At 34.8% G+C, this 14004-nt stretch overlaps 2 protein-coding genes and 1 pseudogene across 2 annotated transcripts; 1 reads left to right on the top strand and 2 right to left on the bottom strand.

The window, feature by feature from the left end:
- The first annotated feature begins 5643 nt into the window (after positions 1–5643).
- LOC131644393 (legumin B-like) lies at positions 5644–7761 on the top strand (annotated as a pseudogene).
- A 108-nt stretch (positions 7762–7869) lies between these two features.
- LOC131644394 (uncharacterized) lies at positions 7870–9725 on the bottom strand. Its single transcript, XM_058914880.1, has 6 exons — positions 9542–9725; positions 9257–9448; positions 8867–9178; positions 8600–8761; positions 8383–8466; positions 7870–8294 (listed from the first exon to the last, which is right to left on the bottom strand). The coding sequence occupies exons 1-6, from the start codon at positions 9569–9571 to the stop codon at positions 8187–8189; spliced, it is 888 nt and encodes a 295-aa protein (XP_058770863.1). The 5' UTR covers positions 9572–9725; the 3' UTR covers positions 7870–8186.
- Positions 9726–10173: 448 nt separating this feature from the next.
- Positions 10174–12740, bottom strand: LOC131644395 (uncharacterized). Its single transcript, XM_058914881.1, has 7 exons — positions 12525–12740; positions 12341–12411; positions 12037–12145; positions 11526–11608; positions 10978–11136; positions 10692–10793; positions 10174–10586 (listed from the first exon to the last, which is right to left on the bottom strand). The coding sequence occupies exons 1-7, from the start codon at positions 12583–12585 to the stop codon at positions 10431–10433; spliced, it is 741 nt and encodes a 246-aa protein (XP_058770864.1). The 5' UTR covers positions 12586–12740; the 3' UTR covers positions 10174–10430.
- Positions 12741–14004: the final 1264 nt, after the last annotated feature.

The raw sequence follows: 14004 nt of genomic DNA, 5'->3' as shown, positions 1-14004 counted from the left end.
AAACAATGCATCTAAATCAGTCCCATCATCTATAATACGATAAAAGATGTTAACCGGAAGAGTCCCCCCTTACCTTAGCCAAAGATCTTGATTAGCCCTCTTCCTCTTCTGTTCCTCTTTCACGTATCAGCTTTCCAATCTCTCATCTCCTCTGCTCTGTTTTTCACGTTCCTTTTTCCTTTTTCCCAATTTTCTTTATTTCCTTTATTTTATGAAAACATAAAATAATTAGTAGCGGGCTTACTCACTTAGCACCCCCATACTACTAATCTCATCATTCCAGCCCAATGGCCCTTAATCCATAATTCTCCAATAATTTAACAAAATACCAAATAATTCTAAATAATAATTTAATTTCCGATTAAATTAAAATTAGAAAATATGGGGTGTTACAGATACTAAAAACATTAACCTCGAAGAGGCGATGCGAGACAAAAAATGGAAAACTGCTGTGAACGAAGAGATCAAGGCCATTGAACGCAACAACACATGTGAACTAGCAGAATTATCAAAAGGAAGTCAACCCATCGGTGTGAAGTGGGTGTTCAAGAAAAAGATGAACGCTCAAGGCGAAATAGAACGGTATAAAGCGCGGCTTGTTGCGAAGAGATATAAACAGAAAGCTGGAATTGATTATGACGAAGTATTTGCTCCTGTTGCAACAATGGAGACAATTCGATTACTTATCTCACAAGCTGCTCAATTCAAATGGCCGATATTTCAAATGGATGTCAAGACAACATTTCTAAATGGTGTGCTCGAAGAAGAAGTTTACATCGAACAACCACCCGGATACATGAAAGTTGGAAAAGAAGAAAAAATGCTAAAGTTGAAAAAGGCGCTTTATGGGTTGAAGCAAGCACCGTGAGCATGGAATACACGCATCGACACATACTTCAAAGAGAACAGTTTCAAGCAATGTCCATAAGAACATACTCTGTATGTAAAGAAGAATGGAGGTAACTTGTTACTCGTTGCTCTCTATGTCGATGATCTAATTTTCTTGAGTAACAACAGTCAGATGATAGAAGAATTCAAGGGCACAATGACACGTGAATTCGAGATGACAGATTTAGGTTTGATGAGATTCTTTCTTGGTCTGGAGGTTCGACAAGAAGAAACAGGAATTTTCATTTCGCAGGAGAAATATGCAAAAGAAATCTTGAAAAAATATAAGATGGAAAACTATAATCCGATTTCGACGCCAATGGAACCAGGTGCAAAGTTGTCGAAATTTGATGGAGGAGAACGCATTGAAGCAAGCAAATATCGAAGTTTGGTAGGAAGTCTTCGATATCTCACATGTACAAGGCCAGATCTTTCGCTTAGTGTCGGAATTGTAAGTCGTGTCATGGAGGAACCAGTCTATACACATTGGAAGGCATTGAAAAGAATCCTTCGATACATCCAAGGAACTGTGTCACTTGGAATGTTTTATTCAAGAGCAGAAGATTACAAGTTGATTGGTTATTCCGACAGCGATTGGTGCGGAGATGTAGACGATCGAAAAAGCACCTCAGGATATGTGTTCTTTATGGGAAATACCGCTTTTACATGGATTTCAAAGAAACAGCCGATTGTAACACTCTCGACATGTGAAGCTGAATACATAACAGCATCTTGGTGCGTTTGTCATGCAATATGGCTTAGAAGATTGTTAAGCAAAATGGAGCTAAAGCAGGTAGGTGCAACAATAATTCTAGTGGATAACAAGTCAGCAATTGAGTTAGCAAAGAATCCAGTGAATCATGAAAGAAGCAAACACATCGACGTTCGCTTCCACTTCATTCGAGAACATGTAAAGGAAGGAAGTGTCGAATTGAGGCATGTAGAAAGCAAGGATCAAGCAGCAGATATTTTCACAAAACCATTATCGAAAGAAATTGATAGGAATGATGGATGGTAGAAACACTTAAGTTTACAGAGGAGTTTTGTTGAACAAACTTTAATGTTATGTTAAATGAGTTTTTATTAATAAGGTCTCTTGTAGTTGGAAGGTCAAGAGACAGTGGCATATTAAGAGTATTTATTTGCTTTAATTTCTTAGTATAGCAGAAGTCTTTTAAGTCTATATAAATACTTGTTTGTATTTTCATTTTCAACAAGAAAGTAAAAAGTGCAGTTTTAAAGCAAGTCTTCCACCAGTGGAAGTATAGTGTTAAAAGTGTCCAAAATTGTTACAACTGCTGAATAGAAGTAGCAGTCAGTTTTTTACAGAATGAAGCAAGTACAGAAAAGGTGAGATAGAATGAATACTGAATAGCTGACCCTCTAGTGAAAGAGGGTATTTATAGCCCCAGCGATGGGCCAAGATTTCTTAATTGGGCCAAATCCATTGGAGGCCCACGTGTTTTAAACGTATGTTCTAATAGTTAAGTAAGTACTTTATTTTATTAATCACTTTGTTTAATATTGTGGTTGTACAAATTATTGTTCTTGTTTGTCCTTCTTTTCTTGGTTTTAGATGCTCAAATAAGCAAAAGGTGATTAAGTTCAAAGCGTGTTCAACTCAAAAATGTGGTGGTGATTATATGAATATTGACGAGATGCGCATGAAAGGTACATTGTTAATTGCTTTGTAGAATGTTAGCATGTTTATGAACTTTGTGCTTTATGCAAAAATCATATCATGTATCATTGTGCAAATTTTGTTCATATTTGAATCAATTAGGACAAAACCACAAAAAGTGATTAGCTTCCATTGTTCACTGAATGTAGAGATTTTCTGGTAATGGTTGTTAACTCGTTTGATTCATGTTTAATCTTGTTTGCTTGTAGAAATTATGGAAACTTAGAAATGATCAAGAAATATTTTTTGTATTATGAGAATAACCACAATTTCAAAAGATTTTCATTTTACCTTGATAGTGTGTGCATCATTTGTAACCCTTTTGAGCCTTGCAAAAAAATTTGAATGAATTAATCCAAAGTCAACAAATTGTTAAGTAGACCGCTTAGTAATTTTGTTCTTGATCAAAGAAAGTCAATATTAATTCATTCTAAATTTTCTTGTTTGTAAACACTAAACCCATTTATAAATTAACCTTGTAGAAGAGCATGTTCTTGTTTAAATAGACATAAATGTTGAAAGTTGGGGAGCGCGTTTCATTTGAGAAAAGAAAAAATCTGGTGGTATAGTGAGTTCTTTGAAAAGAAAGAAAATAAGACTTGAGAACAAAAAGGAAGGGATGCACTATGAGAAAGAAAACAAAGGATGGAAAATTTTGTCCTCTTTCTAGAGTCAAAATCAATCAGCCATTATTTGTTTCCAATTAAGTGATTTTAGCAGTCACTGTCCAGATACCACCAGTCTACCAAATATCCACCATCAGATTCAAAAGTCATCAATAGTACAGGTTCATCATCAGAATCTCCTCTTTCTATATTTGCTTATTGTGACTTCCTTTCCTTGTTTGACCAACAGTCAGAAGCAAAGTGGTCAAACTTATTACAGTTGTAACACTGAACCTTTCTCTTGTCTCTTGTGATGTTTCTTCTCATCAGAGTTGGAGGCTTCTAACTTCTAAGAACCACCATCTATCTTCTTGGCCTCTGGCCAATACTACTTCTGATTCTTCTTATCTGAAGACGCTTTCAGAGCTTGCTCTATCTCTCTTTCAGAGTTTCTCTCAGTCAGACGCAACTTTTGTGCCTCTAAAATACGTGCAACACTTCAATTCTCATAGAGCTGGGATTTATAGAATGTTCAATTGCTACAACAAAGTAATCAAACTAAGGAGTTAGTGATCTCAATACCTTCTCAACATTAACTTGTTCAGAGAGCGTTTCTTCGCAAGCCTTCGTCTCATTGGTGATCATAATCACTCTGGAGATGTAATATGGTACCTTCTCATTGTTTTTCATGTTGAGATTCTCATACTACTTACATAGACTATGAAGATTCACCTTCTTCACTGATGCATCATTGCTGTAACACCGTACTAGTGTGCCACGCAACATTCTTCGTCATTGAATCGGCGATCTTCTCAAACTTATTTGTATCCACACACTCATGGATATAGAACAACGCCTCATGATCCTTCTTCCTCGTTTCTCTTTGCGCGTTTCTTTGCACTTCAGATATATTTGCTGCAACCGGCGTGTAATCATCAATGGCGAGATCAAGAACATCTTGAGCGCCAAACAACACATGCACCTGAATCATCCACTAATTTTAGTTTTGTCCATCATATACTAAAAGCTTTGTGTTCAAGCTACCGTTTCCTTCATTCATCTTTGCTCTTGTGCAAATTCACTCAAATATCCCCCACGCTCGTGTTTCCCAATCCCCCAGAATTAATAAATGTGATTCTGTTTCAATTTTGATATTCAATTCACTATGAATTGAATGTGTAGGAATCAATCACACATGCCTCTCATACACTCGTATTCCCTGTGAATCTAACCAGAGCTTTAAATACTAATTGTTAGTGCACGAGATTGAAGATGAAGATGAAGAAGAGAGAGAATTGTAATTAAGTTTCTCTTTCAAACTGAAAGCGGTAGCAAAGTGAATTCTATTCCAAACTAAAATTTGAGTTAAGTATTTATACCACCGTAAACAACTATACAAAACTCAAATTAAATTGAAATGAAAATGTTGAAATGTTAAATTTAAGATTACACTTCAACATAGTAGAGACAACATTAACTTGATAGTTATAACACTCAAGTTCAATATGCATCCAAACTCTCAACGTGAATCCATCTACAAAGTAGGTAAGGATGGTGTATTGAATGTCAACCCCATAGCATTGAGTCTCCAATGAGCTAAAACCTAATTCTTAATGGCATAAGCAGTTAAACTAAACTTTCACCCTACATTATTTCAATATCCCTTTTCAAACAATAACTTTTCAATAGATCAATTAAATAATAATGATAACAATAATGATTCAGAAAAGGCCAGATGGGTTCTAAACAAAACCTCCCCAACTACTTCAGTGGTCGAATGTACATGCAGTCATGATATAGAAGGTTTGCATTATATGATTGACTCAAATCGCTTTTTAGTTTCTTGCAATGACCGTGCATCACCATTAGGAAAGGGTTCCTTGCATTATAAGTAATTTGAATGACTTAGTTGTTTCCTATTTTCTAATGCAAAAACATAAACTTTTATCTGTTTTCTATTTTTCTAATGACATAATTTTTTCCTTAAAGAGATGAAAACAACAAGAGAAGCAGCTAACTATATCATGAGGCAAAGCCTCAAATTTCATATTTTAAGTTAGTTTTTATAAAGGTAAAAATCAGCTTTCTAGATAATATCCAAACATATTGATTTAAACATCAATGGCAACTTGAAGGTAAATATCACCGCTTATACCATGCTCTTTTTCCAGTAAAGATTACAGTCTGCATCTATTTTATGTATATGAGTTTGAGCAAAATGGTTTGTTGCTTAATAAAGACAAGACTGTAAAGAATAGAAGCAGATGCATTGGGACCATTTACATATGTAAGGATAACAGCAAATATTCATTCTGTGCTGTCACTGTGAACATATATATCATCATTTGAGGTGTAAGAAGTTAAGAACTGGAAACCATGCATGGTGATGAATGTCACCCTTACGTGTCTCTCCTTCACCCTTCTCCCATCTCTATAAATAACCACACCGCAGGTTCTTCACTTCATCAATCTCATTAGTTCACAATGGCCAAACACTTTCTATTTTCCTTGTGCTTGCTGCTCTTCACGAGTGCGTGCTTAGCACATCACTCTGAGTTAGATAGGTTCAACCAGTGCCAGCTTGACAGTATCAATGCATTGGAACCAGATCACCGCGTTGAGTCAGAAGCTGGTCTCACTGAAACATGGAACCCCAATCACCCTGAACTACAATGTGCTGGTGTATCTCTTATCCGACCACCATTGATCCTAATGGCCTTCACTTGCCTTCTTATTCACCATCCCCACAGTTGATTTTCATCATCCAAGGTTATTATATGATCAAATATTCATTATTTGCTAAATATTCTATGCATTTGTTGAATTGTTTTGTAACTGATTAATGTTTTTTCTTCTATATAGGGAAGGGAGTACTTGGGCTTGCAGTTCCTGGTTGTCCCGAAACTTATGAAGAACCACGCTCACAATCTAGACAGAAACAACAACAACAACAACAACGTGACAGCCACCAGAAGATTCGACGCTTCTCTAAAGGTGATGTCATTGCCATTCCACCTGGAATTCCATACTGGACCTATAACCACGGTGATGAACCTCTTGTTGCCATTAGTCTTCTCGACACTTCCAACACTCTAAACCAGCTCGATTCAACCCCTAGAGTAAGTAACTGTTACATTATCCAAATTTTGATAGTGTCTTGCCGTTGCAGAGAATTATAACTTTTTTAATGTATTATATTTTCTACTCAACTAATTATATGTAAATATGTGTTTGCAGGTATTCTATCTTGGCGGAAACCCAGAGGCAGAGTTCCCCGAAACACAGGAACAAGAACGACCAAGACGCGTAGTACCTTTTGGACGTAGAGGTGGACAGAACCAAAAACAGGAGGAGTCCGAGGAACAAAACGAAGGTAATAGCGTGTTGAGTGGCTTCGGTGCAGAATTTTTAGCACAATCACTCAACACCAATGAGCATACAGCCAAGAGACTTCGATCTCCACAGGACAAAAGGGGTCAAATCGTAAAAATAGAGGATGGTCTTGACATTATCAGTCCTGAGTTACAAGAAGAAGAACAGCAACAGAGTCACAGTCAAAGAGAGGAGGAAGAGGAAGAAGAACGAGAACAAAGACATCACAAACATAGTGAAAAAGAAGAGGAAGATGAGGATGAAGAAGAACGAGAACAAAGATACCGCAAACATAGCGAAAAAGAAGAGGAGGATGAGGATGAACCTCGCAGCCATGAGACTCGTCGAAAGTGGAAAAAACACACCGAAGAGAAGAAACGGGAATCACACGGACAAGGAGAAGAAAAAGAACAAGTAGAGGAAGAAGAAAAGGAGGAAGAGGAAGAAGTACATAGGGAACACAGCAAAGGAAGTAAGAATGGTTTGGAAGAAACTATTTGCACTACAAAGATTCGTGAAAACATCGCTCGCCCTTCACGTGCTGATCTCTACAACCCGCGTGCTGGTCGCATCAGCACTGTTAACAGTTTAACCCTCCCAATCCTCCGCAATTTACGCCTCAGTGCAGAATATGTTCTTCTCTACAGGGTATGCATAGTACTAGTAATTTTTTAACCTATGTGTATATTTCCATAATATGATTAATGTGTATATTTCTGTGCAGAATGGTATATATGCTCCACACTGGAACATCAATGCCAACAGCCTCTTGTACGTGATTAGAGGACAGGGAAGAGTTAGAATAGTGAACAGTCAAGGAAATCCAGTGTTCGACGACAAAGTGAGAAAGGGACAATTGGTGGTGGTGCCACAAAACTTTGTGGTGGCTGAACAAGCAGGAAATGAAGAAGCTTTTGAGTATGTAGTGTTCAAGACAAATGATAGAGCTGCTGTTAGCCATGTAAAACAGGTGTTTAGGGCGACTCCTGCTGAGGTTCTTGCAAATGCTTTCGGACTTCGAAAGAGTGAAGTTACTCAAATTAAGTATAATGGAAATCGTGGCTCGTTGGTTCAGCCTCAATCTCAATAAACTCATGCAATGCAATGTCGAGGTGGCCATCTTATGTAACAAAATAATAATAAAATAAATTTTGGATGTGCTGTACTGATGAACTTGAGTTCTAAAAATATTAATAAAGTTATGGCCTTGTGACATTTCTCATCCTGATCTTAATCTAAACCCGTATGCATATATGTATAAATGCAATAACATTGTTTTGATATCACTTTTCATACAAGAATTTTCAAGAGATGAATTAAATAATAATGACTCACAATAAAACTTTGCATTACAAGAACATTGAACCAAACACAGACTACTCATACAAAAAAAAAAAATATATGAAACATGAAGTACAGATTTATACAAATCATCCATCTACTTCAAGGAGAATTTGGATATTTATCAATCAAAAGTAACCACCACATCAATTTATTAAACAGTTAAGTCTTTGTTTAAAAGCACTTCTGTGCTAAAGTATCATAATAACTAAGTGCTATTTCAATAACAAATTTTGTAATCTGCTATATTTATTACAAATATTTATGCAAGTACTTTCACTGCAATTCTAGGAACAAGACTAGACCAGAACAAACCCTTCCATCACCGTAACAGCTTTCCCACGCAAAAACACTCTTTGTTTCTGCTCATCAAGATGAAGATCGAGAATTCCTCCTCTAGCTGATGCCTGCACAAATGTAAACCACATATTAGTACAACAATTACATAGATAATCCCAATGAAGATCAACGAAAATATAGTAATAATAGTGATACCTGATAAGCCCTTAAATCAAACTTTCCCAGCTTCTTGCTCCAATAGGGTACCAAGCCACAGTGTGCACTTCCACAAACAGGATCCTGAAAGCAAATATGAGTTATTAACAACACTATCTCAGATTTTCTGTATTCATCTCTTCATTCATTGCATAGCTTAGGAGACATTATCAATTCAACTAAAGGAACATTATTATCTTAGTTCTTAGTCACTTACTTCATTGATTCCAAATTTTGGACTGAAATATCGACTGTAGAAGTCAAATCCGGACTCTGGAGGAGCAATCCCGGTAAGAATTATTCCTGTTCCAGGACATTTAGCAATCACATCAAGTTGTGGCTGTACTTCTGTCACATTTTTTCCAGACGCGACAACAACCTAGGAGAAGTAATAAGATTAATAATAGAAAAACAGACATGTTAATGTTGTTCTTTCCATTAGTACAAACTAATATCAATGGAAGAGAGAAGACTTAGGGTTTACAATTAAATTGTCTCCAATTTGTGTCTTCTTTATATCAATGATTGAAGCACCATTCAATGCCGAAGAAATGAGTGAAGTGTATTCAGAGTTGGATTCTGTGGTAGGATCTGCAGGAAAATCCAATTCAATATAAAATCCAACCGGAGCTTCACCATTCTGCGAGTTCGGTGTACCGGTTGCATCGTTCGAAGGGATCTTTTTGACAGTTAAAATTCCAGATAGTGTCTCAAATTCAATAACATTGTTATCCACCAAACCAGATGAAAAAAGCGTGTGTGAAGCTGCTAATGTGGCATGACCACAAAGTTTAACCTGGAGTACAATAGGATCCAAATGATGTTAATAATAGTAATAAGCCATGTTTAAGATAATTAAAAGCTAGATCCTAACCTCAGTAGTAGGAGTGAACCATCTGAGACCAAAACGAGGAACAGAAGTACCATGAATTGGAGTCAAAAAACATGTCTCAGAAATATTGAATTCAGCCGCCAATAATTGCAACCAATCATCGTCTCTGTCTTGTTCTAACAAACATACTGCTGCTGGGTTTCCTTTGAAAGCAGAATCTGTGAATGCATCCACCTGTGTAACTCATCACTCAGATTCACATGCACCAAAACAAATATTTTTCATAATAGAAAAACATTTAATAGTCGAACAAATAAACATGCATACCACGTAGTACTTCACAGGTTTCTTTGCCATTGATGATATTGCTGGTTGTAGCACTGGTCAATACCCTTGTTAGGTGAGTTTAGACTAAGGACCGCGTTTTCACAATTTGTATAGCAAGAGAGAGTATTGATTCCACAAAAACAAGATAAAACAAATGTATTGGTCAATAGTTGTTACGGTTTTAAATCATTGGTCAATGGTTTTTAAAGTTTTAAATCATTTCCCATGAGACAATTCATGCTCTGCAATATAATATAATATAATAATAAAAATAATACAAACACCTCATCTCTTTTAAACCAACTCAATTGATAGTAGTTATAAAGTTCAAATCATGTAACACTCCGCCTATTCACTTTAAAGGAAAAAATTATTGGTTTTGGTAAGTAGCCAAGTCAAATTTCAAGACTTTTTATGATTTTGCAAATTGGTATTTTAATCATTTATATTTGCAAAGTAATTGCACATTGATTATTTCATTTTAATTTAGTCAACATTATCAATCAATATCTTAATTTGTATGCAGTGTAAACATTTTTATTCATTTTAACTATTCAATGTATCTAAAAAGTGGAAAAAAATTCCAAGTATTACTTAAACATCTTGATTTAGATATGCATAAAGACACAAAATTTGATAATCGAAACTTGTGATAAATATAAAAATCTTATTTCATAAGATACAACAATATAAGCCAACAACCAACATTTTATTGTTGACTGATGGTATCAACCAACTAAAAATACAGGTTGGAGAACTAATTTACAGTAATATTTAGGAAAATAAACTAAACAAGATTGTGAACATGGTACAGAGGCAGAGACTATAATCTCCAATAATGTTAAGGTTTTATTGTATGGACAATGGACAACAGTTCTGCCCGAACAAACTACCAACTTCCCTCCTTGGACATTCTCAGGAAATGAGACAGAGTGATCTTTGGGAGTTCAGGAGAACCCTTTTTCTTTTTCTTTATCATAGTCGCCTTGGATGTCTCCACACCGCCATTCATATCCGACACTGTGTCTGATGCCAGATTGTAGAACTGTTTACAAAACATCAAAACAAAACTAGCATCATATTTTCCTTCTACTATAATAGAGCATCATATTTTCACCATTAACATCGGTAGCTGATAATCTGATATTACCTCGCATACTCCATGCAGCAACAGTCTATGAAAAGGATCCTTGATTCTTAGTTCTAGAACATCTCCATCTGTGCTTTCAGTTATGAAGGCCCGTAGACATTCCTAGCCGTAAACAATGTTTCCATGTAAACGACAAGAAACATATTATAAACGAAAGGGAGAAATACAACAAGCACTGATTATTTAGCCCCTTTCCCGTGCAACAGAGCTGCATAATTTTGATCGGGAAAACGCCTCATGAGGCATAACATAACCCTCTATGAGTTCAGAATAACCAGGGATATACCTCGTAACCATCTAGGAGTTCAAAAAGAGAGCTGCGGCGAAGTGCCTCTCTTGTTCTACAACCAACTCTACGCCAACCATTCAACACTGCCAGCTTGTCAGCATCAATGTGAGCTTCTTTCTTTTCTAAAGAATTTTCAAGGGAATGAATTATATTAACCTAGCAAAAAGATAAAACATATAGATATAGATGTTTGTCAGTTGTGAACATACCGCGTCGCATGAAGATATAATCAAAATGCAATTTCATATGACAACAAGCATGTCAGCAGTCAGCCTAGAGATTACATTTTCACCTTGATCTAAACTAATTGCACTCCTCATGTATGTAGACATAGCTTCACATGAACATGATACACATATAAACCACTACATGCGTAAATGTCATAAAAACTATGATTACACTAACACTCTCAAGCACTATAGCAACATAAAAATATAAAAACAAATCACACCCTAAACAATATCACAACCCATCCCATCATAAACAACTACTAAAGAAATGAGGAGATTTTTGAAGTATCTGCAAAAGAGAGAAAGAAATATAACCTCTTTGTCCATATCTATATTCCTGAACCTGTCCCACTCCTCCACATTAGTCAAGGAAAATGTCGAAGGTGGAACTTCATCACCTGTTTTATGAACCCGAATATTATCAACATAAAAAAGGGAACATCGGGCAATGCATAGAAAATTGAAAAAAAGATTAAAGCGACTAGGATTGAGCTAGTGGTTATGAGCTTGGGCAATTTGCATGAGGTCATAGGCTCAAACATCATTGGGACCATTGTACTCTAAGAGCAGAAAGAAAGAATAGATTAGAAAGTGACTGTAGAAGTATAATAATATCATTTAAAGTTTGAAGCCAGTTCACTATCACAATGTACTCGATATTTGATATATATTTTAGATCCATTCCCCTTCATTTCAATGCACTTAAATGGTAACAAAGCATGTACACAGAGAACAAAACAACGAAACTTAAAATAAACTCTCATGCATAGAAGAATCTATTATTGTAACGAATAATAACACACATCAGACAGCACCAAAGAATTACCGAAAGGTGGTGGAGCAAACAAGCCTCTAATTTCTTCGGCATTCAAACGCGGTACGAGTTCCATCAAGAGACGATCATTCAACCACCTACGAGATCTTCTATTTGTGACCTGAAACAGTTAACATCAGTCTCAAATTAATTCACAACAAAATAACAAAATCAAATAACTCATTCCATGTGATTGTTATCACACTTGGAATAAGTATAATTATGAATTCATATAACTAGGGTAACAAAAAAAAACTAATTTTTATTTATAATTTTTCCCTAACAAGATAAGCATAAGTATTAGACACACGTGTACCTTTCCAGTAAAGCTTTCAAGGAACTCTATCTTCTTCTCAATTGAATTCGCATTGAATTTCGCACCATCACCTGCAACAACAATAACAAAAAAAAAAACAAAGTTACAACATTTTTTACATAAGAAATAGATCTGAAGTTCAATTTGTGAAACTCGAAAATAAAAATGAAGGTAAGAAAACAACCTCTGGGATTGTTGATTAAATGGGAGGAAAGGAGAAGGTCGAGATCTCTGTGAAGAACCATGATGATGATGATGATGATGATGATTGGGGAAGAAAGTGGATCTAACGAAGCGGGATCTATGAGAGGATTGAAATTGAATGGAATGGAATGGAATTTGGTATAACACAAAAATGACGAAAGCAAATAATAAATAATGTAAACTAGAGGTATTGTTTTTTTCTTCGGCGGAGAATATTCTTGTGTTCTTGCAATGCAAGTAGTGGACCGGGTTTTTTTTATTTGGGTTGTTTTAAATGCCACCACGTTTTCATTTTCATTTAGAGTGAATATCTATTTTGGTCCCTCATAAATATCACATAAGTCAAATTAATCCTCACAAAAAAATTGACCCAACTTAGTTCTTTACAAAATTTAACCGGATCATATTAGTCCTTCTGCTAATATTTTTCTCAAATCCGTTTTTTCCTACTTCTAAATCGGTTCTTTTCATACTTTTAAACCGTGACTGGACTGACACGTTAGATTTTTTTATTTTTTATTTTTTAAATATTAAATTAATTTTTATTTTTAATTTTATTTTTAAACCGTTATCAATGAATAATATAAAAAAGGCAAAATTATTTCTTATAAAGTAAATTTTAAATAAGTAATTTCCATGTTTTCTACTAATATTACCAAATTCTATACATACATTTTTATCTATGAAGTCTCAAATCCAAGTTCCTTCATGTTAAATGATTTTTATTTTACATCTAAACAAATCAATTTCTATCGTTAATAAAGTGACTATCACTTACAACTAGAAAAATCAATTTCTATTGTTAGTAAAGTGACTATCAATAACAACTAGACAAATTAATTTCTATTGTTAATAAGGTGACTATCATTTACAAATACACAAATCAATTTCTATTATATTAAATTGACTGTCATTTAATCTGAAGGGACTTAGGTTCGAGACCATATTGATACAAATTTTATATTTTTTATTTTAAATTTAGAATTATTTAAGATTAACCACATGAGTCTGAGGTCAACTCCTTATAAGAAACAATTTTTACTTTTTTATATTATTAATTTATAATTATTTAAAAATGAAATTAAAAATAAAAAAAAATTAGTATTTAAAAAATAAAAATAAATAAAATCCAACGTGGCAGTCCAGTCACGGTTTAAAACTAGGAAAAAATAGATTTGAAAAAAATATTAACAAAAGGACTAATATGATCCGGTTAAATTTTATAAAAGATTAAATTGGGTCTATTTTATTGTGAAGGACTAATTTGACTTATGTGTTATTTGTGGGGGACAAAAATGGGTCTTCACTCTTTCTTTTATTATTTTGTATATGAGTTCATTTCATTGCAAAAGCATGGTATAACTCTATTTATACAGTGTGTGTAGGGCTTATACATTCCGTTGTGTCTAGAGCTTTTTATATATATATATCTATATATATATATGCTGAAGATGTGTTAA

The sequence above is a fragment of the Vicia villosa genome, linkage group LG1 (genome assembly GCF_029867415.1).
Source record: "Vicia villosa cultivar HV-30 ecotype Madison, WI linkage group LG1, Vvil1.0, whole genome shotgun sequence".
In the NCBI taxonomy this organism is placed as follows: Eukaryota; Viridiplantae; Streptophyta; class Magnoliopsida; order Fabales; family Fabaceae; genus Vicia; species Vicia villosa.
Note: the sequence above shows the minus strand (reverse complement) of the source record. Positions and strands in the feature narration are given on the sequence as shown.

Excerpts from the sequence above, each read along its gene's own strand:
- LOC131644395 (XM_058914881.1), bottom strand. The coding sequence starts at position 12,585 with ATGGTTCTTCACAGAGATCTCGACCTTCTCCTTTCCTCCCATTTAATC. Across the intron at positions 12,412-12,524 it reads TTTAATCAACAATCCCAGAG|GTGATGGTGCGAAATTCAAT; the intron begins GTTGTTTTCTTA and ends TTGTTGTTGCAG. Across the intron at positions 12,146-12,340 it reads TTGAAAGCTTTACTGGAAAG|GTCACAAATAGAAGATCTCG; the intron begins GTACACGTGTGT and ends TAACTGTTTCAG.
- LOC131644394 (XM_058914880.1), bottom strand. The coding sequence starts at position 9,571 with ATGGCAAAGAAACCTGTGAAGTACTACGTG. Across the intron at positions 9,449-9,541 it reads AACCTGTGAAGTACTACGTG|GTGGATGCATTCACAGATTC; the intron begins GTATGCATGTTT and ends TGAGTTACACAG. Across the intron at positions 8,762-8,866 it reads AAATTGGAGACAATTTAATT|GTTGTTGTCGCGTCTGGAAA; the intron begins GTAAACCCTAAG and ends TACTTCTCCTAG.